Source organism: Rhinopithecus roxellana, chromosome 6 (assembly GCF_007565055.1).
Source record: "Rhinopithecus roxellana isolate Shanxi Qingling chromosome 6, ASM756505v1, whole genome shotgun sequence".
Lineage (NCBI taxonomy): Eukaryota > Metazoa > Chordata > Mammalia > Primates > Cercopithecidae > Rhinopithecus > Rhinopithecus roxellana.
The window spans coordinates 127941259-127969185 of NC_044554.1; the positions used below are offsets into that span (position 1 = coordinate 127941259).

General features: G+C 34.9%; 1 protein-coding gene across 7 annotated transcripts in view; it reads left to right on the top strand.

Moving 5' to 3' along the window:
* C1GALT1 (core 1 synthase, glycoprotein-N-acetylgalactosamine 3-beta-galactosyltransferase 1) overlaps nucleotides 1–26761 on the top strand; it is an 85607-nt gene extending 58846 nt beyond the window's left edge. For 4 of the 7 annotated variants that reach the window (XM_010371530.2, XM_010371531.2, XM_030932854.1 and 1 more), the window contains 3 exons: nucleotides 12004–12240; nucleotides 15893–16560; nucleotides 21701–26761. In XM_010371530.2, coding sequence (XP_010369832.1) covers nucleotides 12004–12240; nucleotides 15893–16560; nucleotides 21701–21904 — 1109 coding nt within the window. In that variant the 3' untranslated portion in view covers nucleotides 21905–26761. Of the gene's footprint in view, nucleotides 1–8587; nucleotides 8609–12003; nucleotides 12241–15892; nucleotides 16561–21700 lie in introns of those variants that run through there. The other 3 variants (XM_030932853.1, XM_010371533.2, XM_030932851.1) reach the window with 3 other exon arrangements.
* The last annotated feature ends 1166 nt before the right edge of the window (nucleotides 26762–27927 follow it).

The window sequence follows — 27927 nt, forward strand, 5'->3', positions numbered from 1 at the left end:
TTGATAGTCACTGTCTAGACATTTAACTGCCTGAGAGAGGTAAATAGGAGATCTGGGACCTGGGACAAGTGCAAGTAGAGATTTGTCTTCATCTTTTCTGTGATTTTTTAAAAAGACTCCAGGAGATTGGGGGTGTGTGGGGGTGGGAAACTTTACCAGACTGGGGGCGAATCATTCAGATTTGTTTGGTATAGTCCCCATTTTGTCAAGATGAATTGTGTCTAAGTTAACAAATTGGGTTTGTTTAATGGTTTAGAACATATTTTTCTCTGCATAGTTATCTTTGATCCATAGTAGCTTGACACTGTTTTATAGTCCAACTGGCAATGTATAGTAATTCAGTTTCTCTACATCCCGACCAACATTTGGTGGTGTCACTGTTTTTTAAATTTTAGCCATCTTTATAGGTGTGTAGAAGAATCTTGTAGTTTTAGTTTGCATTTTCCTAATAATGAATGATGTTGAATGTTTTCATGCTCTTACTTGTCATCTACAAATCTTTGGTGAAATGTCTTTTGCCCATTTTTTATTGCATTGTTTTTTCTTGTTTGTTCTTGGTTTTTTGCTTTTGAGAGTTTTGTTTTTTGTTTTTTTGAGACGGAGTCTCACACTCTCGCCCAGGCTGGAGTGCAGTGGTGCGATCTCCGCTCACTGCAACCCTTGCCTTCCAGGTTCAAGTGATTCTACTGCTTTAGCCTCCTGAGTAGCTGGGATTACAGGCGAGCGCCACCACGCCTGGCTAATATTTTTTTGTGTTTTTAAGTAGACACGGGGTTTTACCACGTTGGTCAGGCTGGTCTTGAACTCCTGACCTCGTGATCTACCCTACTCAGGCTCCCAGAGTGCTGGGATTACAGGCGTGAGCCACTGGGTGCCTGGGCAAGAGTTCTTTATATACTTCAGAAGTGAATTCTTTTTCAGATATGTGTTGCTATGGTTTGAATATTCCCTCCAAAACTCATGTTGAAATTTAATTGTCTTTGTAACAGTATTAAGAGGTAGGACCTTTAATAGGTGATTAGGTCGTTAAGGCTCTGCCCTCATGAATGGATTAATGCCATTATCACAGGAGTAGGCTCTTGATAGGAAGGATGTTTGGCCCTGTTTTTCTCTCTGTCTTGTGAACAATTCCTTGCCATGTGATGCCTTCCACCATGGGATGACCCTCACCAGGTGCCAGTGCCATGCTCTTGAACTTCCCAGCCTCCAAAACTGTGAGCCAAATAAACTTCTGTTCTCCATAAATTACCGTGTTTGTGGTATTCTATTACAGCAGCTGAAAATTATCTAAGACATGTACTTTGCAAATATTTTCTTACAGTCTGTAGTTTGTCCATTCTGTTAGTAGGGTCTTTCACAGAGCAAGATATTTAATTTTGGTAAAGTTTAATATCACTTTTTCCCATGTATAAATTGTGCTTTTGGTTCTAAGTCTAAGAAGAGCTCTTTTCCTAGCTCTAAATACCAAAGGTTTTGTTTTTCTTAAAAGTTTCATACTTGCATGTTTTAACATTTAAGTTTATGATCATTTTGAGTTAATTTTTGTCTCAGGTGTGAGACTTTGGTCTAGGTTTATTTTTTGCCTAGGAATGTCCACCATCATTTGTTGAAAAGGCTGTCTTTGCTCCATCACTTGCTTTTTTGTACCTTTGTCAAAAATCAGTTGAGCACATGTATGTGGGTCTCTTTCTGGGTTTTCTGTTCTGCTCCATTGATCCATGTGTCTATCCACTAGAACTAGAAGGTCTTGATTTCTATAGCCATGTGATGTCTTGAACTCAGGTGACTTATTCCTCTGCTTTTTCTCATTTTTCAAAATTGTAGCTATTCTAGTTCTTTTGCCTTAACCTACAAATTTTAGAATAATCTTGTCTGTCTCTACAAAAAAAATCCTGCTAGAACTTCAGTAGAAATTGCATTAAGCATGCATGTCAATTTGGGGAGACCTGACCTCCTTGCTAAGTTGAATTTTTAATTCCATGAATGCAGTATGAATCCTCATTTATTCAGATCTTATTTGATTTTCTTCATCAGCATTATTTAGCTTTTATCATACAAGTCATATACGTGTTCTTTTAGCTTTACACATAATTCATGTTTTTTTTGAGCAGTTGTAAATGGCATTGTATTACTTTTAGTGTCCTTGTGTTCATTATTAGTATATAGAAATACAATTTATTTTGGCAAGTGTATTTTATATCCTGTAACCTTGCTAAATTTACTCTTTCTAGCATTTTTCTTTTCACAAAAATCCTTGAGATTTTCTTCACAGACAGTCACGTTATCTACAAATCTGCAAATAGTGATGATTTCATTTTTTCCATTACAATCTATATGCCTTTTCATTCTCTTTATTTTTTTCCTTTATTATACTGGCTAGAATTTCCAGTACTATATTGGATAAGAGTGATGAGAGTGGACATCCTGTCCTTGTTCATGATCTTAACTTGAAAACATTCAGTCTTTTACCATTAAGTGTAGCATTAGCTGTTAGTTTTTGATACATGTTCTTTATCAAGTTAAAGAAATTCCTTGTTTGTTTTTCTGAGAATTATTTGTCATGAGCATTGGATTTTGTCAAGTATTTTTTTTGCATCTTTTCATTTGTGTGATTTTCCTTTTTAGTTGGTTAGTAGGATGAATCGTGTTGATTTTAAAATATTGAGCCATTCTTACATACTCAGAATAAACTCTACTTGTTCATAATTCTTTTTATATAATGCTGAATTCTATTTACTAATACTTTGTTAAATACTAATACTTCATTAACTGTTAGTACTTTACATGCTAATTCATACTTTTAAGTATTTTGTTTCTGTATTTCTGAGAAGGGTAGTAGTAGAACCAGCTCTTTGTTTATTTATTTTTTTTTAACTTTTATTTTACGTTCAGGGGTACATATACAGGTTTGTTACAGAGATAAATTGTGTGTCATGGGGGTTTGATATATTTAAGCATAGTCCCCAGTAGATAGTTTTTCAGTCCTCACCCTCTTCCCTCCCTTCAGTCTCAGGTAGTTTCTGGTGTCTGTTATTCCCTTCTTTGTGTCCATATGTACTCTGTGTTTAGTTACCACTTACAAGTGAAAACTAATAAGGTTTTCTGTTCCTGTGTTAGTTCACTTAATGTCTATTTTAAATTTTATTAATTTCTGCTCTTATTTAATTCCTTCTTGCTTTGGGTTTATGTTGCTGTTTTTGTTGAGTCTTGAGGTAGAAGCTTAATCAATTTGTTTCTCTCTGTTTTAATGTAAACAGTTAGTGCTATAAGTTTTCCTCTTAGCACTGCTTTCGCTGTGCTGCTCTATTATTTCCGAACTGTTTCTTTGCTGTTTTTACTTTCTTGTATCATTAGCAAGACTAAACTCCAGGAAAGCAGGGAAAGGTACTTGCTTTTTGCTTTTCCCAGTATATAGCATAGTGCTCTATATTTGTAAATAATTTTTGAGCTTTAAAACTTAGATCTCAGCTTGGCAGCTTACCTCTGCTTATAACCAGGAATTGGAAGAAACACAATTAATAAATATTCCCTAAAATTAGAAGAAAACTATAGAGGGTTTATTGCAAGTAAAATTCTACTTAATACATTTATTTTTGTTTATGGAAAAGTATATTGAAAACATTGTATGGATTAAGCAGTGTGTTTAGCAGTGTGTTTGCTTAAGAATTTATATAGAGAAACATTTGAGTTTTTTAATGGCAAGATTAAAGAGCAGAGGCATGAACGTTTAGTCTGAAACCAGTTCCAATCTCTCAGCAAACATTAAAACCCTCCCAGTCCATTCTTAGAGCCCGTGACTTTTCAATATCTTATTTTCACCTCAAGATTTATAAATAGAGCAAAGGTGGTTTCTTGTTGGACCTACTGATGACGTAACCTTTTAAGTATTCCATTTAAAGATAATTTTAGAGAGAAAGGGAAAGGATATAGAAAGTTAATAGACAGCTATAGGTGAGAGAGTGGTGTAGTGGAAAAACTAGTGAACGTTAAATGAAATGGGGGTGAAAATTCCAGTACCATGTTGATTGGCTGGTTTGGGTCAATTTAATTAAGCTTTCTCATACTCAGTTTCTTCATCTGTAATATGAAGGGGATACTGCTGTCAAGTTTTCAGGTTGCTGTGAGGATCAGAAAAAACATAAAAATTCCTAACATGGTACCTCACATGTACTATATTGGTAAATGTAAGGTGTGTGACCGTAAGATTTATATCACTTTCATAAGGAAAATCTTTTGGGAAAATATAAAGATGTATCAAAAATTATTTTAATATGGTTAGAAGAGGGAATCTATTTTGAATATGTAAATGCAGTAAATGAATATCATAATCCAGAGCAAAATTAGAAGTACCTGATTGTCACCTTTGCAAAATGTGGTATAAAGTGTTAAAATTAAAAAAAAAAAAAAAAACTAGAATTTCAGGGACTTTATTGTGAATTACATTGACTTCCTGAAAGCCTGAAAGGGGGAAGACATGCCCTCATGGTAAAGGGCATTAAAATCTTGGTGAAAGAATATTCTTGAACTGGTGGAGTAGCTGAAAACCATGCATAAGAGAAGAGGATAAAGGCTCTACCCTCAGAATTCTCTGGCACCCAGGTAGGAAGACCATGAAGTAATATTTACAAAGTTCTTAGGTAGAAGAAAGTTTGTATAATAGCAGAGATTCTGAGGCCTGCAAGAATTTCAGATATAGCACTGATTAGCACCATTAAAAAAACTACTTGCTGAAACCCAGCTGACAAAAACATGATATTAATGAAAAACTCAAATTTAGAGGAGCTGTGACTCTTGGTGAGCATGGAATCTAGTTTAATGTAGATCCAGGATTAAGCAGTCATGGAATTACAGTTCATAATTCATATAAACTATGTACATTTTTACCAAATAAAAACAGTTAGAAAAAATTGGTTGTGGCAGAGGGAGTGTATGTATATGTGTATATATATTTGTACATGTGTGTATTCATGCTGATTTCCACATTTCACAGCAAGAAGTCAATAGATACTGCCTGAAATTGAGCTTATTTAACTAATAAGAGCCCTCCCGCTCCTTTCTGTTTCTTTGTAAACTTTAGTTTTAAAGGGATCCTTTAGAGGATGGGGGTCATATTACAAATGTCTAGGTGACATTCAGATTTTTTAGATTCATTTCCTTTCCTTTATTTCCTATAAATTCAAATAAATCTAATATGTTAAATCTTTAAAAACGAGATGACTAATATAATTCCCATTCTGTAAAACTGTAGTGCTATGGTTTGAATATTTGTCTTCTGTAAAACTCATGTTGAAATTTAATTCCCAGTTTGGCAATATTAATAGGTAGGGCCTTTAAGGAAGTGATTGGTTTGTGATACAGACCTCTGCCCTCATGAATGGTTTAATCCATTAATAGGTTAATAACTTAATGGGTTATCATGGGAAGGGAACTGTTGGCTTTATAAAGGGAAGAGAAACAAAGCTCAGCTAACATGTTAGCATGAGTACCCCTCATGCCATGTGATGCTCTGTGCCACCTCAAGACTCTTCAGAGAAGAGTCCCCAACAGCAAGAAGGCTCTTATCAGATGTGCCCCCTTTGGCCTTGGACTTCCTAGCCGCCATAACTGTAAGAAATAAATTCTTTCTCTTTATAAATTACCCAGTTTCAGTTGTTCTGTTACAAATACCAGAAAATGGACTAAGACATAATAGCAAAGTGGTTGAGAGTCTGAATTCTTCATTCAGATTGCTAGTGTGACTCTGGCAAGTTTGCTAATCTCTCTGTGTCTGAATTCATCTGTAAATGGGAATACTAGTCCATACTTTATAGTTTACAGATGCTCTTAGTACAGGGCTCAAATGTTAACTGTAATTAGCTCTCCTATTTTTGTTATTCCTAGAGATAAACTTGTCATGATAATCACAAAATATTAATGATTGTTGTTTCTGGGCAGTAGGACTTGTGATGATTTCTTCCTTCTAAATGCTTTTTTAACAATGAATAACACAAAGCTGTCCTTTTAAAAATAAAATTAAAATATAAATTTTAGTTGTCCCAGCAGTTCTTTTGTATCTGAAACCTCAGTTGTCAAGCCTGGAAATCTGTACTTTTAAAGTATTCTCAAGTGACTCTGATTACACATCACGTTTGGAAGCACTTGGCATAAAGAACTTCCCCCACCCAATTCAAAGAAATACGTATTTAAGCCCTCATAATGTGCAGTGTGGTTCAGCTATGTCTTTTTTCCAGGCTAGTCTACCTCAACACTCTTGTGGACATGATTTTTGCCAAAAATCCGAGTCAGGTTTGGGGAGCATTCTACCCCCATGAGATGGCTATTTTATCCCAGGAGAAGGAAAAACAAAAGGTAGTTTACCGTTTTTTAGTCATAAGGCAGGAGTTCTTTAAATTGGAAGGGAATGTGGTAAACACAACACGAGGAGCCAACACATTCTGAGTGTGCTGATACTCTGGGGGAGAAGAGTAAGAGAGTATGACAGGCATCAGACAGCATCACAACACATTTTAAAGTTAAAAACAAATTATGTAACACCAAGAAGTCAATTTTCCCTCCACTCACTCCACGGTAGATGCCTTATGCCTTGCTTAAAAAGTGCCTCTTCAACTAAGAAAATCTCTGTCTATAAGTGCTTCACTAGCTTTCCACAAACAGTAACTTTTTTTGTGCTAGAGAAGTAGGCTTGTTCTGAAGCTCAACATGTCCTTGGAAAATGATTGAGTAGCATGTTAATATTCATAGTTGATAGAGCTGGATTAGCACTTCTTTAACTTCGGATATCCACTATGATGATAGAAATAGGGATTTTCTCTGGTCCTGCAGTCCTTCCTCTTCTCAATCACAGTGCTTTCTGCCTAAGTGGTACTGAATGGCATTGGGACTACTGCTTTCTTCTCCAGTGCCAGGAGCGGTAGACTCTGCAGCAGTGAAAATATCATTGTCCTTGTTCCTTTCTGAGATGGTGAAGTGGCTATATATGGCATTAAGGCAATATCACAGGTAGGACAAAAAACAATGGAAAATCAAGATCAGTGTGCTGTAAGGCAAAGTGTTAGTGAGAGAATCAGAGGATGTAGAGAGTGACACCTCAGAATCTGCTAATGTTACCTTAGAAGTCTTCCTCCAGGTTCACTGCTTCAATCGTATTCTGCTAGTCTTTCTTCATAATAAATTAAGAGTGGTAACACTTTTCATTTACTTCTCTTGGCTTCATGTTTTCGATTCATGGTACTTTCACATCACATACCTCTATTGTAGATTGTCTTGATCATGTATACTGCTAAAGGAAGGACTTGTATAATATCAAACAGATACTTGAATAATCAGTTCTCTGGCTGTTTGAATGAAATTTCAAACCAAGATTTCTGGTTAGAGCAAGGTCTAAATGAACTGGGCCTCAAACAATCGAGATATTTAGAATTTCAAAACAATCACTTGAGACAGGAGGGATATGTTTTATTGTATCTTTTGCACATAAAGATTTCACTAATGGCCAATCTGAATGAGGGAAAGGGGGCAGTAGGGAGGATTTGAGACCCTCATCAGAGAAAACAGCAGAAAGACATGGTAAACTTGTTTTTGCTTTTCCTGTGGGAAATTTGATTGGGGGTGGAGGAGGGATTGTTGAGTGGGGCTATGTACTCATCATCCATGAAGGTCTACCTTTCTGAACCTGAAGGTACAGTTAAGATAGAGCAAAAGGTGTAAACAATATCTGATAGTTTCAGATGGTTAATTTACATCTCAAAATACTGAGCAACTTTCCTTACACTGTGCTGTTCCTTCACCTCTCCTCTTCCTCTTAGGGTTGTTCTTCCCAAACTGGAATTACAATTCAGGAGAGAGCCTGAAATATAAGATACGTAATGCAGCATAAGCATGGTGTGTTTTCATGGCATGTCAACCTTACTTGTAGATTTTGGAATATTTTTGTATCAAATATGAATATATTAAGTATGTACTTAATGGGATAAAAAAGACACATGGAGGGGTTTTTGTATATAATTTTTACTGAAATAAATGTTAATACGGAAAAGTATGTAAAATCATAAATGTAGAGCTTAATGAATGTCACAGAGAACAAGCCATGTAACTACTAGTTTTTTGTGTGATATCAATAAGCTTTCCTTTTATTACTGTTTGTACGGTATATCTATTATTTTGCTTTCAACTTTATAAATTTTAATATTTAATATGTGTCTCTTGTAAGCTGCGTGTAGATGGGTTTATTTTTCTCGAGTCTGACTGGCAATCTTTATCTTGTAATTGGAGCTTTTAGTCTGTTTGCTTTTAATATAATCATTGATATGTTTGGTTTTAAATCAACCACCTTACTATCTATTTTCTATTTGTCTCATTTATATATTTTTTTATATTGCCTTGATTTGGCATATTTTCCCATTTCATTTTTTTCTATTTGAATTATATTCTTTTGCTGTTTGTTTGTGTAGAGATTATGTCGTACATCCTTGGTCTTTTAAAGGCTATTGTTAAGTAGTATTTTTTTTTTTTTTTAACAGCTCCTGGACAGTGAAATGACTTTAGAGCTCTTAAACTCTGTGGATCCTCCTTACACTTTTTGATGCCAGTTTTGTAATTTGTTTTAATGGTAATAATACTAATATCTTGTGAGACTTTCAAAAAAGGTTTTATATAGCCAATATTTATTTGGATTTACTTACATACATACATACCCTTTTTACGACTCTCTCTCCCTTCCTACATCTCTGAATTTTTATGTGAAATTCTTTTCTTTCTGCCTGAAGTATTAGAGTAGACCTTTTAGTGATAAATTCACTTAGGTTTTGTTTTTCTGAACGTGTTTTTAAGGCTTATTTTTGAAGGACATTTTTGCTGGATACAGAATGCTAGGTTGGTAGTTCTGTTCTTTTAGCACTTTAAAAATAGTTCACTGCAGTCTTGATTCTGTTGTTTCTGTTAAAATGTCAGCTGTCAATCTTATTACACCTTTTAAGTTTTTTTCTCTGTCCTTGGTTTTCAGTAGTTTGACTGATGTACTTAGGTAATGTTTTCTTTTTCTTTGTAATCTTTATTAGGTTTTGTAGATTTTTTTTTTTTTTTAAATGTGAGGGTTGGTACTGTCAGTTTGGAAAATATTCAGTCATTATTTCTTTAAATACTTCTCCCGAGTTATACGTCTCTTCCCTCAAAAGTTCCAGTTAACATTTAACATTAGACCCTTTCACTTTATTCTTTTTTTTTTTTTTTTGCTCAATTCTTTTTCAATCCATTTGTTTTTCCATACTTCATTCTGCATATTTTTTTCTGACCTAGCTTTTTAGGTTATTTTTTTCTTCAGCTGTGACTGTTCTATGCCTAATTTCTTAATCTTGCCATTTAATTTCTTGACTTTATTAAGAATAGTTATTTCAAAGCTAATGATATGAAAATCTTGAGTCTTTTGACTCTGTTTCTATTGTCTACTTTTTTGTGTTTAGCCATAATTTTCATCTTGATGCCTGATTGTTTTGGACATTGTGTATCAAAATTTTGTCCATTTGTATACCAAAAAAAAAAAAAAATGTAGTGATAATTTCAGGTTCTTCATGATTTTATATTTCTCCAGGAGAATATTTTTGCAATGAGGCTAGGGTGGATCATCCAGTCAGTGTCTGAGATGACTCCAACGTAAACTTGAGCCCTTGTAAAGATTAGTCTATTTTTGTTTTGTTCTTATTCCCAGATTGTAGCCTTTCAGAGTCCTTGATAAGAGCATAGGTGCTTCTCAGGACCTCTTCTCCTAAGCAGACTTTGGACATTAATTTTTGCTTAGCTTTATTGCCCTTATTGTTTTCTCTTTCAGAATCAATCGTGGTCTTGAGGATAGAGCTGTGCCAAATGTCTGGGCTGCCTCTCTCCTTTCTTCTTGCAGATTTTGGCCCTACTAATTCTTACTGCCTTGATATCTTACCAATGTCTTCAAATGTATATTTATAATTTTTTACATTTTGTTCAGTTTTTCTGATTGTACTTGGTTGTTCTAAAAGAACCTAGTCAGCCATTCCAGACATATATGAAGTTGTTTTGTTTTTATTGTTGTAGTGGTGATTGTTGGTTTGTACCTTTTGCTTTCACAAAATATTTCAAAGAAATTTTGATTTTTAGGGTTATATTTCCCAGACCTCTACTTTGACTACCCATTGCCCTCTGCTGTTAGTGGTGATTAAGTGAAGAGTTTGAGAAATGTAATGGAAAGGGCATGGGATTTTGTTTTGTTTTGTTTTGTTTTGTTTTGTTTTGTTTTGTTTTTGAGACAGAGTCTCTGTCACCCGGTCTGGAATACAGTGGCATGATCTCGGTCCTGCAGTCCTGCCTCTGAGGTTCCAGTGATTCTCCTGCCTCAGTCTCCCAGGTAGCTGGGATTACAAGCAGGCATCACTATGCCTGGCTAACTTTTGTATTTTTAGTAGAGATGGGATTTCACCATGTTGGCGAGGCTGATCTTGAACTCCTGACCTCAGTTGATCCGCCTGCCTTGGCCTACCAAATTGCTAGGATTACAGGCGTGAGCCACCATGCCTGGCTGGGCATGAGCTTTTTAAGCACGCAGACCTATATTCAAACTGTGGCTCCTTCTGATTGTGTCAACCTATATGAGTTACCTGTTTAAAATTACTTTTTTAAAATTTATCTTTCCTCATCTGCGGATGGGTTTAGTGAGAATGAAAAATGAAATTAAATTTTATTTAAAATGAAATAATGTATGGACAGCTTCTGGTATAAATAAATGCTTAGTAAACTTATTTTTTTAATTATCTTGAGGAATAGGAAACTAGAGTTAAGACCAATCTTATAAGGAATTTAATAGAAATGTATAACTTCACCATGTAGTAATTGTTAAACCCTTAAAAAGGGCCTTTATGTTTGGTTTTGGGGCAGTTTAACACACATCTGTGTCCCAGGTACCCTACTTAATCTCGTTAATATTATAGATTCCATCCAAGATCTTGCAGTATAGAGCAGAGGTCAGCAAACTTTTTCTTTTTTTCTGAGACAGAGTTTCACTCTTTCGCCCAGGCTGGAGTGCAGTGATGCAGTCTTGGTACACTGCAACCTCTACCTTCTGAGTTCAAGTGATTCTTCACCTCAGCTTCCCAAGTAGCTGGGACTACAGGTGCATGCCATCACGCCCAGCTAAATTTTTTACCATGTTGTCTTGGCTGGTCTCAAACTCCTAACTTCAAGTGATCCACCCGCCTCGGCCTCCCAAAGTTCTGGGATTACAGGCATGAGCCACTGTGCCTAGCCAGCAAACTTTTTCTATAAAGGGCTAGGTAAGGTTTTTTGAGACATATTGCTTCTATTGTACCTATTCACTCTGCTGTTTTAGTCCAAAAGTAGCCATAGTCGATATATAAATGAATGGGCATGGGTGTGCTCAAATAAAACTCCATTTACAAAAACAGGTGGCAGGCCAGCTTGGTCCATGGTCCCCAAACTGTGCTGACCCTAGTCTGCCACAAACTAAAACTGTTTTTTACATTTGTAAAGGATTGTTTAAAAAGAAGATGCAACAGAGACCACATGAGACCCAAAAAGCCAAAAATACTTCATTTCTAGTTCTTTACAGAAAGGGTTTGCTAACTTTTGGGTTGGAGAATGGGTGGTGGTTGCTACGAAAGAAAAGGAAGTAGACTTCAGTACTCAAAGTTAACCTCAAAGAAAGAAAAACAACATGACAAGTAGTCTTGGATCCAGAAAGGATCCTCATGGGAAGAATAGGAAATTCTGTGTGCAATTCTGACATACTTATCCATACCCCACCCCAACTATGACTATCCTACTAATTAACTAATCTGTTTTTATGAATTTTCCATAGTGTGCTGTTTAAGCAGCAAATAGAGGGGTAAACTCATAGATAATAAATAGCTAAATACTGTTAGAAATTAACTTTCCATTATAGCTAAATGTTACCAGAATTTTTACTCCTGTTATATACCTAGTTTTGATTTTATAACATCCTGCTAATTTTTGTTCTTACAGAAATACACTTTCGGGAAATGGCCTCTAAATCCTGGCTGAATTTTTTAACCTTCCTCTGTGGATCAGCAATAGGATTTCTTTTATGTTCTCAGCTATTTAGTATTTTGTTGGGAGAACAGGGTGACATCCAGCCTAATGTTCTTCATAATGATCCTCATGCGAGGCATTCAGATGATAATGGACAGAATCATCTAGAAGGACAAATGAACTTCAATGCAGATTCTAGCCAACATAAAGGTATGGTTTACTTTATTAAGGAGTAAATATAAGCAGTATTTTAGTCTAAAGTTTGTCATATCCCTGTCTGTATCTGTTGATTAAAATGGGCTATATATTCCAGATACTAAATAACAATTCTTGGTTTGCCTTGAGAGAAGTGAATTGCTAAAACCCAGATTTATTTAGGGAATATTAATTTTGAATTAATTTTTAAGTAGAAATGGTTCAGAAACCATGATTGGGGGAAGGGCATAACTATTCAGATTAGATTTGTTTCTGAAAATGTTTTTTTAGGTCCAGTTTTGTTATATGTGTGTCTTTGGTTTTTGTTATTTGTTTTGGTCATAGTTTTTGCTTAAGTCTTATTTTCCTAGAGAAACTTGAGGTATATATAAATTTCAATTTATATTTTTATAGTTAATATAACTCTTTTTTTTCTCAAGAGGCACAAAGAACAAGGAAGTTAAAAACCAAGGATGCGTTCTAAAGACTTCATTTTCTCCTAGCCTCCTACCTCTAACCAGATTTTCTCAGTTGAGTTATTTATGTGTCCCTTAAGTGTTATCTCCAAGTTTCTGTCCTTTAGCTGTTTATCTGTGTGACATCATCAACCCTCATAATTTTAATTTCCATCTATTTCTTACTGTCTTAAGCCCAGTTCCAGACATTGTGGGAAGACATTAACACAATGCAAAGATCTCTGCAAAATGTGGTTTGACAGAAAATAATATAAGTAGCTTGAAAACTATTGGAATTCTGGGATGCAGAGGGTCCACTATTCAGAGTTGCTTCTCTTCTCTTCCCAGTAGTAATTACTTCTTCACGACCTCTCAATCAGAGGTTGAAGGGTGAGATTTCAAAGCCTGGTTCCGTTTTATCAACTAGCAAACACATGCATACTATGTCATATTTTGGGATTGTTTATATAACAGTAATTCAGCTCTGAGCAGGTGCTCTGTATTCTTACAGAACAGTTTGATCACTGTGTATTTGCTCTGTAGCATAGCTACATGGCTTTAGATGATCAACTGGAGCCAGATTTCCCTACTAACAGTAGGCCATACTAGGCCTCACTATAGGCATGTGTATTAGATACGTACTTGTCCAGCTCAATGGCCTACAACATGTGGGGTATGCTAAAAGTTTGTCTACTCCCTTCAGACTCAGCATGTGTAAATTGAGTCTTCTTTTCCTTCCTACTCCTAGAAGTTGCTCTTCCTCCTCTATTCTTTATTTTATATAGCTCATTAGCATCTGTCAGTGCCAGAAATTATGAAATCATGGTAGGTGATTGCCTTCACATGCTAGCCAATTCCATTTATCAGTACATTCTATGATACTTCTTTACCATTTTTCATCTTTTCCTCTCAGTCCACAGTGCATTTCTGATTCAAGCCTTCAGCTATACCCATGTACCTGCAGTCATCCAAACTTCACCATTCCTTTTGGTGAACTTATAACCTATTTTCTGTGTCATCTCTTTATTGTTATCTTTCTTTTTGTCTACCCAGGTCCCTATGTACTGCTCTGTAGGATTTATTAGCCACTACTTTCTTTTCCTTCAGCACATTGAATCCTTTGTTCATACCTCTATAATAACGTGTCTTACTAGTCAGCAATTATTGGTTTGTGTGTCAGGTTCAGGCTCCCTGAATGGACTGACTTCCTCTGCAGCAGGAAATGTGTCTTACTCATTTTTTCATCTCCTCTGCCAGCCCATGCCCAGTACAAAGTAATTAGTGAATGAAAATTATTTATCAAGCGGCAGTGGACAAACCTGTCTTGCCTAAATGAAACAGATTGGGGATTCCTGAATTCAGTATTTCTGTCCATTCAAGGTTTGGTATATTTGTATAGCTAAGAGATTGGGCTCCTCAAGGATATGAGATGTCTATGCTTTCTGACTGAAAGTAGGGTGATTTTGTCTGCTATTGTCCTTTTGGATTGTGAATCTTGATATTCAGAGGGATATGATAATTTTTTTATTTTTTTGAGACAGAGTCTCACTCTGTCACCTGGGCTGGAGTGCAGTGGCAGGATCTTGGCCCACTGCAACCTCCGCCTCCTGGGTTCAAGTGATTCTCCTGCCTCAGCCTCCCGAGTAGCTGGGATTACAGGCACCTGCTACTACGCCCGGCTAATTTTTTGTATTTTTTTTTTTTTAGTAGAGACAGGGTTTCACCATTTTGGCCAGGCTGGTCTCGAACTCCTGACCTCGTGATCCGCCCACCTCAGCCTCGCAAAGTGCTGGGATTACAGGCATGAGCCACCACGCCCAGCCGGGACATGAGAATATTTTTATGTTCCACCCAACTTTTCGCATTATTTCCTCTCAGTTGGTTAACTAGTATGTTATGCCTTCATTGTTAATTTCTCATAGGACTAAGTAACTTACTGTTTGACCTTAATTTTAAGCACATACTTCATCAGGATACTGCCCAGAACATTGCTACTGAAAGTCAGTTCATAGACTCATTCTGGTCCTATAACTAAAGAATGACTGCTTATTTGGGAGTAAGCAGAAACTTTTATTGTAATTGGAGTAATTTTGTCTGAAGCTAAAAATAAAAATATAGGGCTTGTGTTTTATATTTCTGTTAGCTTTGTTTTTCTTATAATTCATTTTTATCCTATTTACACAGTATAGACCTATATTAGAAATAAAAATTGGCCTTTCACCACAGATAGCTTAAGAAGTACTCATCTAGAATCTCATCATTGAGCTCTTCCTGTACACCAGTGTTACTTAAAATGTGGTCCTGGCCTGACAGTTTGTAAACTGTTTGTCTGCACAAGATAATGAGGTTACACTAGGATGTAAATCAGTTTTAAGCTCACTGCTTAGTTAAGTGGACATTTTGGTTGGTTGGTTCTAATGGTGGGCCTTTTTCAAAGTAATGTGTTGCTTTATATTCTGGTATAAGCTCCTTATTTCCTTGCAAACCAGTAGTTTAAAGAGCACTGCTCTAGAGTCTTGTAATTGCCATGTCTACCATTGTTCTTTTCTGTTTTTGATTGGTAATTTACATTTTGGAATGAGGTATGTTACTATCAGGAAGTAATCTCAACTCCTGTGCTTTGAACTTTTACCACCTCTGGGTACTTGTAGAAACTCTTTATAGTTGATTCTTGTGAACTTCAAAAATGAACTGCCACTTCAGCAACATGTCTTTCCTGCTCTTCAGAAACTCATTCAGAGCAGTTAGAAATTTCTGTCAATAATCTATTAAAAACCAGCTGCTTTATTCTGTGAAGTACCAAGCAGAGACTATTTAAGGCAGCATTTAGCATGGCTGTGAAGCACCAGGAGAAACTTATTAAAATGCTGATTCTGATTCAGTAGATCTGGGTTGGGGCCTAAGATTATGCAAGTCTAACAAGCTCCCAGGTGATGCTGTTCCTTTTAATTGGTAAACTACAGTTTGAGAAGAATTTAGATTATAATGTCAACTCTTATTAGCTCCAGTGATATCTTGGATAACACTGACGTGAAACCAATAAATCAGAATGTCAGTTCACATTAGGATGAGTTTTGCTTTCCTTTGGCTAAATCACTAATAGAGGGATAAATAGGGCCTTTGAAATTAGGAAAATTCTTTATAAAAATAATTTATTAATATTTGGATTTTACATCTATGTAAATAACTTTTTAAAATGTTTTGTTTAATAGATGAGAACACAGACATCGCTGAAAACCTCTATCAGAAAGTTAAAATTCTTTGCTGGGTTATGACCGGCCCTCAAAACCTAGAGAAAAAGGCCAAACATGTCAAAGCTACATGGGCCCAGCGTTGTAACAAAGTGTTGTTTATGAGTTCAGAAGAAAATAAAGACTTCCCTGCTGTGGGATTGAAAACCAAAGAAGGCAGAGATCAACTATACTGGAAAACAATTAAAGCTTTTCAGTATGTTCATGAACATTATTTAGAAGATGCTGATTGGTTTTTGAAAGCAGATGATGACACATATGTCATACTAGACAATTTGAGGTGGCTTCTTTCGAAATACAACCCTGAAGAACCCATTTACTTTGGGAGAAGATTTAAGCCCTATGTAAAGCAGGGCTACATGAGTGGAGGAGCAGGATATGTACTAAGCAAAGAAGCCTTGAAAAGATTTGTTGATGCATTTAAAACAGACAAGTGTACACATAGTTCCTCCATTGAAGACTTAGCACTGGGGAGATGCATGGAAATTATAAATGTAGAAGCAGGAGATTCCAGAGATACCACTGGAAAAGAAACTTTTCATCCCTTTGTGCCAGAACACCATTTAATTAAAGGTTATCTACCTAGAACCTTTTGGTACTGGAATTACAACTATTATCCTCCTGTAGAGGTAAGTTTAGAAATTTTATTACTATGTTAATACTTGGACTGACTGAATTTTGTTGATAAAAACGTGTTAATATGTGTATGTTTCTTTAGTACCAATAATGAGGACTCTTTCTTATTTATTTATTTTGTTTTTGAGACGGAGTCTCACTCTGCCTCCCAGACTGTAGTGCAGTGGCACATCTCCGCTCACTGCAAACTCCACCTCCCAGGTTCACACCATTCTCCTGCCTCAGCCTCCCGAATAGCTGGGACTACAGGTGCCTGCCACCACGCCTGGCTAATTTTTTGTATTTTTAGTAGAGATGGGGTTTCCAAGACCATTAGCCAGGATGGTCTCGATCTCCTGACCTTGTGATCCACCAGCCTCGGCTTCCCAAAGTGTTGGAATTACAGGCATGAGCCACCACACCCGGCTCTTTTGTAGTCTTTTTAAATAGAGTGACAGTATAACAAAATAGATGAGAACAGGGACGTCAGCAGTAGTCACTTAGCAAACATCTGTTGGTTATATGCCAGGCACTGAGAATGTAGAAGTAAATCACAGCCAAGTTCCAGTTCTCGTGAACCTTACATTCTGGATGAGGAGATACACAGTAAACAGGCAGACTTATAAAGATAAAATAGGATTTTAGTAGTAAGTGCCCTGAAGAAAAATAAGCCAAGTAAGGGGATGTAGAGTGACCCAGAATGGGATGGAGTCCTCTGGTTTGGGTGATTAAGGAAGGCCTCTCAAAGAGGTGACTTTTGAGCAGAAACCTGAGTGATACTAGAGAGCAAGCTGTGGGAAGATCTGGGTAAAGAGCCTTCTAGTCATCAGGAGGATTTAGTGGAGGCTCAGAAAGACCTAGAGTCAAATCCTGCTCTCCCACTTAATAGCCGAATGACCTTGGATGGACAGGATTTGTCTGACTTCTGAGACGTAGTTTCCTCATTTGTAAGATGGACATAATGTACTTGTCTTATTTAGTTGTAATTATAACATAGTACAGCCCTTCACACAGTACGCATTTAATAAGCCTTGGCTCACATTCCTGAGAATTGTATCTAAAGTACATTATTTTATGAAGTATTCCAGTTGTACAAATATTTCAGAATATGCATTGTACTTATGCCCCATCTTTACCAAATATTAATCTTTTACATTTGTTTCAGAGTATTTTAAAGAAAAAAATGCTATAGTTGAGGCCTGTGTACCCTCTCCAACCTCCTTCCCTGGAGTTAACCACTGTCATGAATTTAATATTACTCATTAACATGAATGTTTTATATTTTTCTACATGTTTATGTATCAATAATATATAGTATTTTTTTCAGATTTTTAAATAAGCATCTTTCTACAACTTCCCCTTTTCATACAACATTGAGATTTATCAGCGTTAATTACGTATCTGCTATGTTCACTATTATAAGCATTGCTTCAGTGGATAATTAAATGAGACCAGGGATCATGAAACCTAGCTTTTAGACTCAATTCTGTTACTACTAATGCCTTTAGGGAAGTCACTAGTTCTCTATGCCTTCTTTTCTCTGGACCTAACATATAAATAATAGATTTCATGCTACTACTCATCTTCATAAGGCAATGCTTTCAAATCATCATCTGGAACAGTGATTCTCAACCCAGGGCAATTTTGACTCCAGAGGACATTTGGCAAGATCTGGAGACATTTTTGGTTGTTACAGCTAGGAGGCTGCTACTGGCATCTAATGGGTAAAAACCCACTACATTATAAACCTAGTAAATGCTAAACATCCTAAAATGCATAGGACAGCCTCCTACAACAAAGAATTACTCTTGCCCAAAATGTCAGTAGTACCATGGTTCAGAGATCCTGTCCTAGAACATCTGACCCGAACTTTAGGTAATCAGCTTTAAAAGGAAACTCGTCATAATCTGTTTTTCTGTTTTAGTGAGAGTACCACTTTGAATGCTTGTTTGATGTAAACTTTTCTTAATATATTCTGACCATTCCAAGATGACTTGATCTTTTCCTTTCTTAATTCTGTATCCTTTTCCCATATAAAAAATTTACCCAAATTCAAGAGTATAAACATGTAGCAAATACATCCAAATGCATATAAGATATTACTAAGAGTATCTGATGTTGGGTATACATACAAGAGTAGCAAAGGGACATCATAATTGTCATGATTTTGTAAACAGTAAAATAGCCTTCCTTTCAAAAGTGCTGCCTATAATTCCTATTTGCAAATAAAGTATACCTAACAATATGCTTTATATGAACAAAATAAATATAGTGCATCCTTTATTTACTTTGTAGTGGTTTATTAAATGGGTGGCACATTTGTTCTTTTTATAAAAATTTATCTAATTATGTTGAAGACCATAAAACAGAATTCAGAGTACCAAAATTGACCCATCAATCTGACATTGCCTGTTCTTCATCAGGAGATTCTTACGTAAACCCAATGTGAAACTAAAATTCTATTATTATCCATCTATCATTTAGTAAGTTTTCTTCCCCCTAAATGAGTTTAAATCTTATACATACTTTTTTTTCTATATACTAATTACTGAAAATACAGAAAATTTTTATCTAGCGAGTCAGGGTAAAAGATATTCTAATTCATGAAAGAGTTACATTCCTAAATTTCTTGTTCAGAACTGACTCTTAAACAGTTCCCTTCCCACTCCACCTTCTTAGTAATAGACTTTTCACCAGAGAAGTTGCAGTGAGTCTTAATATGGTAAATTTAAAATATATGTGTAATTGTTTATGTATATCTCTCTACATGAAAAATTGATTTTTCTGTAGGTCAGAAGTGGTCAAATATGATTGATTTTATTCTTCAGTTTCATTTACATTATTCTGTCTGAAACATATTAGTACATAATTGAGGTAGAGAGCTCCTGATTTTTTTTAAATTGTTAACTAATTATTCTACTGCCATTTTTTAACTCATTACTGATCTAAAATATCTCCTTTATTGTACACTATAGCCCTTACTTATAGTAGGATCTATATCTGAGATTTCAGTTCTGTGCCATTGTTCTAATTTGATTTTGGCCCAGCACCATATTGTTTTGAACCTTGTAGCTTTACAGTAGTTTTAAGTTATTATTCTAAGGGCAAATTAACTCTTCTTTTTTCCAAAGTGTTTTGGCAACTCATTTCTTTATCTTTGCATACAAACTCATTAATTTAGGGATAACTGCCCAGGATTTTTTTTAAGTTGCCTTTTAGGTCCTTTGGTCAAGTTTTATAAACTATTTCCATAGGTACGCAATATTTCTGTTACTTGGGCTTTTTAAAAACTTAACCTTTTTACTGATATATATGAAAACTTATTTGTTTGGTTTTCTTTTTAAGCATCTTTAAAATCTGGCTTTGTAACTGAATTCCCTATTCTGATGATTCTTCGCTTGAGATTCTTGAGTTTTTTGGGTAACCATAATTGTCTGCTAGCTCTTGTTTTCTAATAATTATAGATTTTTTCTTTTATTGTCTTTTATTGCATAAATGCTTAACAGAATCCCGACTATCCAGTAAAATATAAATAAGAGTAACATAATGCAGTAAATCTTATCAAAAATATTAATTATTTTAGAGAACATAAAAATTGCTTCCAGAGGTCAGCAATTTAAAACTATTACTGGTCTAGTCCTTAAGTTTAATATGCACTGGACAGTATAGTAGTCACTAAGGTACATGTAGTTATTGAGCACTTGAAATTTGGCTAGTCCAAATTGAGACATGCCATAAATAAAATACACACCTGGTTTCAAGAATGGTTTAATTAATCATTGTAAAACTATTGCATGTTAAAACAATATGATGAAATTTTTCAGTTAAATAAATTTCATTTTTTTTTCTTTTTTTTACATTTTTAATGTGGCTACTATATGGCTCACATATCTGTTGTAAAGAGCTAGTTTAGATAATCACAAGTTGACTTATCTGGTTATTTTTCCTATTTGCTTTTATTCTGATATTTCCTAAAGGTGCAAGACTAGGTTGTCTAAGAATCCACATATCCAGTGTATGTTTCAAAGGAAAGTTCAGAGATAATAGCAGAGAAAATGCAGTGGACAGTTTGATAACTTTTACTACACTGTAAGCTACATACTTCCAAACATGAATTACTAGATTTATTAAATATTCAATCAATATGCATCTTCTCTTGGAACTTGCTAGACTATCTCCCTCATTCTTTACAAAGATGTCAGATGGAGCCTGAAGTTTTGTTGTAGTCACCTGGATGACACTAACATTCTCCAGATACCAATTCTGACTCTAGGTTGACTGCTTAATGCGTCTCTTTTTGTCTTCTTAATTTTATTGCTTTCTTGTTCATTGTATTGTTGTTTTATTTTAAACTTTGTTCTCATACCAACCCCATTAGGAATTTATGAGAATTACATAATTGGACAAAGGTTTACATCTGACCTACCTGAGGGCCACCTGATATGATTTTTCAGTCAATAATAGCTAACATTTATTGAGCATTTATTTTAAGCAAAGGGTAATTCTAAGCATTTAACACACATTGTCTCCTTTAAATAACCACCTTTTACAGATGTGGAAATTGAATCTTACAGAGAATAAGTAGCTTACTCAAGGTCATATACTAGCCCACAAAATTTGGGTTCAAACCCAAGTCTAGCTTGAGAGCTTTGTCTCAAATACTGTACTGTTTGGGTTGATATATATAGTTGAAGTGTATTGGGTTGTAGACACCTAATGGGCAAGGCTTTGTAGTCACTGAATGCCCCAGAGGTATCTTTCTGAGTCTGAGCCACGCAAAAAATTACAGTGAGAAAATGAGGAAGAGAAAGCAGATGTTGGAGGAGATTTGTCCTTTGTATAGCTGCTCCTTTGATTTGAAGAAATCTCAATAATTTTATCTGCTAAAGAGTGTGAGAGAATATTATTTCAGTTAAAAATACTCTCCACAATTTCACTTGGTTTCACCAATTTCAATTAGTTTTAAATCATTAGGACGTCTAAGTAAACTATTGATTTATTCCACAGGTCTAGTATATTAGGTTCCTCTGCCTTACTTTGCCATCTTTAATGTTTGCATTATTTTAAAATTAGCTTGTCCTTTATAAGTATGTAAATATTGTATGCTAGCAATGTGCTGTTTATTAACAATGCCTGTTTCCACTACTTTTTTAGGGTCCTGGTTGCTGTTCTGATCTTGCAGTTTCTTTTCACTATGTTGATTCTACAACTATGTATGAGTTAGAATACCTCGTTTATCATCTTCGTCCATATGGTTATTTATACAGATATCAACCTACCTTACCTGAAGATACACTAAAGGAAATTAGTCAAGCAAACAAAAACGAAGATACAAAAGTGAAGTTAGGAAACCCTTGAAAGAAAATCATGAGTGAACAAAGGTAAAATGTCTAGCATTGCACTGAAAAAGGACTTCTGCATTTCTGACATAGAACACTGGAATCCCAGTGAGGGAATTCTAAGTGGACATTCCTTATAGAAACCTTTCACATGAATGACTATAAACTGAAGCTTTAAATGAGCTGTGAAGTCTGTTAAAATGTGTTTTGATACAGTAATATATAAATATATCTATATATATGAAGAACTTGTGTTTTTAAAATGGTGGCCAGGTAGAGGAATTAGAAAAGAGATTTTGTTGCCTGTTTTCTGACCATCTGTATTATTGTCACTGAGAAACTAAAATAATTAAATTTACTAAAACTACACTGCACTATGTTAGTAATAAACAGATCTGCCTTAAAGAAAATTTTAGAAAGAAATATTGTTGCTCAGTGTTGTTAATACAGCTCAAGAATTGAGTTTATATTTGCAGTATGATATAAATGTTCTACCCCCCTCCACACACACACACACACACAGTTTTTGTCTAATGAAAATGTTGCTGTGATTATTTATAATTGGTAGTATTTCTTCCAGAAGAAGCTAAAATAAAACTGGCACTTACCCTGAAGTGCATTAATAAAACCACACTTTAAAATTATCATGGGCCTTGACTATATTATATACTTGATTCTAATTGGTAATCTTTTACGGAATTTCTGTTGTCTGTCTTCTAAATATGTTTAGCCACTCTTGAATACCATTCTCCACTATTAATTTACTCAAACCATTCATAGCATTTGTAAACAAACATGTATTTTACAATATTTGTTCCCAAATTTACCCATTGTTAATTATGGGTAAATAATAAATTTAATGCTATTTGAGGATGCTTTTCTTATAACAGTGCCACTCTCAGGAATTACTGATATTATAAATTGATTATTTTAAACTCTTTCCAACTACATAGTTATGGTTTATTTCATTGTCATCCTGTTGAGATGAGAACTTATTTGTGCCTTTCATAACTTGTTTAAAGCAGAGTTTTAAAATTCATTTATAGGATCTGAGGTGGCTGTTAGTTATAGTGGCAAGCTTTTGACAAGAATTAAAAACAATAGAAAATGCAGAGTGCTTAAACAAAAAATGTTATATATTGAAAGAGTAGATACTTAATTTATAAATAAGTCTGAAGTTTGATCCTATTTTGGGAAAATTGTTTTGCTAATGGATAGTTCTAACAACGCAGAATACCTAGTCAAGACTGTCATCAAAAACATTCACAAATGTTTCATTCTATTTTTAGTGACTCTGTTTAAAGAGTTTCTGAAAGGAAAGAAATTTTTTATTATGTTTAACAGTACTCAGTGTGTCATAAGAGAATATTTTACAGACTTTCTATGAGATTATTTTTATGGTACAAAAGATTTACATTTCCCTTATGTTTATCATTATGCCAATTTTACATAGCTGTCGTGCCACTGACTCTGCTATTTAGCTAAGTAATTCCTTTTTTCGGAGACCGTCTCACTCTGTCCCCCAGGCTGGACTGCAGTGGTGCGATTCTCCTGCCTCAGCCTCCCGAGTAGCTGGGATTATAGGCACGTGCCACCACACCCAGCCAATTTTCATATTTTTAGTAGAGACGGGGTTTTGCCATGTTGGCCAGGCTGGTCTTGAACTCCTGACTCAAGTGATCCACCCGCCTCGGCCTCCCAAAGTGCTGGGATTACAAGTGTGAGCCACAGCGCCCAGCTAGCTAAGTAATTTTATTTATTGTGCCAAAACATGTCAAAATCATGACCTCTATTGGTATATTTGAGAGGATGTTCATTTCATTGGCTAACCATGGACTACTCTGCCCACATAGTGAAAACATGCACCAATTTTTACCTATTATCATGGTAGTATCATCTGCCAAAATTTCAAGGCATTCATTTGATTCCTTGAACAACTCTTCACCATGGTGTGTATGTGAATTTTCATATGTGTTACTTGACTAGAAGTATAAATGGTTTACTATAAATATCCAAAAACCTTAAGATTTGCTCATAGGAAATGAATGTTGTGATGAATCCTGGGCTATAGAGTCAGACTTGCTTGGATTTAAATTCTTGCTCCAACACTTACTGTTTTTGTAACCTTGAGCAATTTTACTTAATCTCTCTATGTCTCAATTTCCTCATCTGTAAATTAGGGATGATAATACTGCCTACCTCACAGGATTTTTATGAGGATTAAATAAATGTAAGGTTCTTAGAAGACTGTCTGTCCCAGAATAGGGAGCAATAAATAGAAGACTGTATTATTATTCTGTTACCTTGGAGTGTAAATACTGCATTTAAGTGAATGAAAAATTTGCTTTGACCAGATAAGGAAATAACAGCTATTATTTATCAAGTGCCAACTGTATGCTAGGTACTGTACTTAGATAATCTGTGTATAATAGTGTTAATCCTCAAAATTTGGGTGTTTTTCCCATATTATAGATAAGGAAACTGAGACTCAGAGAATTAAAGTAACTTTGTGACTGTCACAAAGCTAGTAAGTAACAGAGGTAGGATTTATATTCAAACCCTACGTGTTCATTTGAACCATCTCAGGCTTGGGGCTATTCATTTAGCATTATTTCCATTTTTATGTATATGTCATGTGACATCTGATACATTGGCCAGTTCTAGTCAAATTAACCCAGCCAAATTGTCACAGTGATTCTTAGACTGTGGTTCTCACACTTGCCCAGGATGTTGTTAAATGCAGATCCGAAAACCCCAATCTCAGAAATTCTAATTTAAGCATGGGGCCCAAGAGTATGCATTCTTACCAGATACCCTAGGGCAGCGATTGTCAAAAGTGTGGTCCCAACAAACAGCATTAACATCACCTGGGAACTTTGTTGGAAACGCAGCCTCTCTCAGGGCCCCATCTCAGATCTACTAAATCAGATGCTGTAAGGGCAGGGGCTAGCAGTTGTGTTTAAGCAAACTCTGCAGGTGTCTTTCTTACCCTAGTTTGAGAACCAATACCCAACAACCTACATGATTTTGGTGCAAATAGTGTTTGAAAGACATGAAGATTACTGCCCCATTACTAAGACATTTTTCAAAAAGCGTGTTTTAAATCATTGTAGTACAGGATCACACTATATTAAATCTAAAAGATAACTTAAAGGGTCATTGGATCATTCTTTTTGCCACATTTTTAGCTTCTCCAAAGTGACTAATATCAGGGCCCACAATAAAATCTGTAATTCTCCAAGTTTAGTAATTTTATGTTGAGGCAGGAAGGGTTCATTAAGTACTAATAAGTACATAATCTATTAAAAGCATACATAAGTGTCATCAAAAAGTTCCACAATTGTTAAAAAAAAAAAAATGAAGTAGTAAATGCTATTTTATAATATACATTTTTCTGCTAATTCATTGTTTTGTTTGACCTAATAAAGCAAAAGAAAAACAAAAAAGCAATTCTCCAAGTACTTCATAGAGCACATAAAACCAGATTTCATGATGATGATGTATTCACTATCTTTTAGATTAAGATCTTTGTTATTTGGTAAATGATTTTAGGATGGTTTCAAAACATAAGGCTTTTGATGTCTTATGCTCTCTAATAATGGTATGCTTGTATTTTCTAGTGGAAAGTTCATAAAGCAGATTTTTGTCCCAGTCTGCTTTCAAATACAAATTTCAGAGGAGTTTTTCTTACTGTAATGAGGTATGAAAATAAATCACTGATCAGCTCTTAATATTTTTTTAAATATGGAATTGGATTTGAGCATTAAATTTGCTAACTGGTTATTTTCACAGTTTTCTTGAGTATTAATTTTTCACTTGAGACTGTCAAACTATAGTTATTACCAGGTTGATGCACTATTTATTATACTTGAAAGAATCCCTTGATTAAATTATATCTAGCATTTTGTTTGCCATTTAAGTTTTCAGTTCATTAGACTATTATTCTTTGACAGTTTCTGCCTTGTGTTTATTGCCCTTCTTTATTTGCTTTATTACTAACTTCCATTTTCTAGTTACTCTTAAATGCTGCCTTCACAGGGTTAATTTGGCTGTTAATAGTGATTAGAATTTTTATTACTTAATTGATAATTTTAAACTTACTAACTAGGGTTCCCTATGAAACGGAAAGTAAAAGTCTAAGAATAATGCCCGCTGGCTTTGGAGATACTTGCCCTGCTTAAAAATCTATAATTTTAAATTAATTCTACATCTACAGTTATTAAAGGAAGTAGTTATTTGGATTCTTCCACTCACCCTTTTCTCAAAAACAACAACAACAACAACAACAAAATCTCATTTGCTTTATTTTTCTGCTTTATAGTAGGCCTGACAGAAACATACCGAAGCAATCTGGCAGACAACCTGTGGTAGATTTTATGCTAAATGTTAATGTAACCTCTGTTCATTTTTTTTAAAATGTGTTTATATTTAAGATTTGAAATAAAAACTTTAATACAGGCCAGAATAAGGAATTTTACAAATTCTCTTTAGAGAAACCAACTCTAAAGTTTTAGAGTTAAATTGTGCGCTATTTCAACTCCCTTACCTCTCTAGTTTTCAGTTTATATTAAGTTTTAGTAACTTTGCAGGGCCCTGCAAATTAATAACCTACATGAAGTATATTATTAGAGGGAAACTAATCTTACTGCTAAGCAGTGTGTTGTACTACATAGTGAATGTTTGTGTTTTGGAATTTAAAAATTATTTAAGGTAATGGTGTTATGAATGGTTTAAAAATGTCTGGTGACTTACTTATTTTAAGTGATCACCATTAAGTCAGAAAAATGTATTTTTAAATGTTTCTTGAAGTGCCTTTTGAACATTTTTAAACAGCGGATTTAAATAATGCATAAAATAAATTGCCGTGTTCAAAGTTGTTTCATCTGATTATTTTTAACCAATATAGAAGTTGTGAGATAAATGTTGTCTTTCATGGGTAGTTTGGGGTTATTTTTCCAAAAGTTTAAAATTGTTTTCTCATCAAAGCTATTTAGTTTGAATAGGCTTACATAAGTTTTACTGCAATATATATTACTTACTTTAAAGCAACAAAATATTCCACCTCTGACTGAGAATAATATACTGTGAAAAAATTAGAAACACTCTGTAGTCCAGGTAAGTGTGTCTGGATGGGTGGGGGCAGAGGAGGGGAGAGAATCTCATGTATTTAGAGAGAGATTGCTTCTGTGCTCCTTGGTATATTTCGATCTATCGCATACACAGAGAAATTAGTTTATTCAACAAATAATTGTGCCAAGCATCTGCTAGAAATACAGTGGTGAGCAAGACATACAGGATGTCTTAATTCTAGAGTTAGAAAATAAGTTAGTAGATGAATAAACAAGTATTTCAGAGAATGGTATTAGGAAAATAAAAATATTATCAGAACAATTTTCTCGATGGAGTATTAAGGAAGACTAGGAAGTAACGTTTGAGCAGAGACTTGAATGTTGAATAACAGACACTTTATGTACTTCAGAAATTACTTTTATCTATGAAATTATTTGTTCCAACTATGTGTTAAAAAAAAAAAAGTTTCCACCCTTGCTTAATCATGCTGTGGGTATATGTATATGTGAAGGCTTACTGAAATTGAAATGTAAACTATAGGCTGAAAAACTTTGTGTTTTTAGGCATACTTCATCCAGAGCTCAAGTCTATTGATAGATTTGTCTGGGAGTTTCAGGATATGAATAAAAATAGACCTAGTATTTTATGTCTTCCTAGGCAAACAGTTACAAATTTCATAAGGCCCTTGAGTCTAGCCTATATGTCTTGATTTTTCAGTAATCTACTACCCAGTATGTTCTTTATTAGCATGTGTGTGTACGCATGCAAGCATGCATACACACTGTTATTTGGATTAGACAGCTTTAGAAAAGCTGAGGAGACAAATACCACTTCATACTACTTTAGTAGTAGAGTTGTATAATTTAACATATTCAGACAGCTAAATATTTTCCAACTAGCTGTACTGATAATTGTTAAGTCATTGGGAAGTAGATATATTTACCTAAATATATACAATTAAACCTCTTTTAA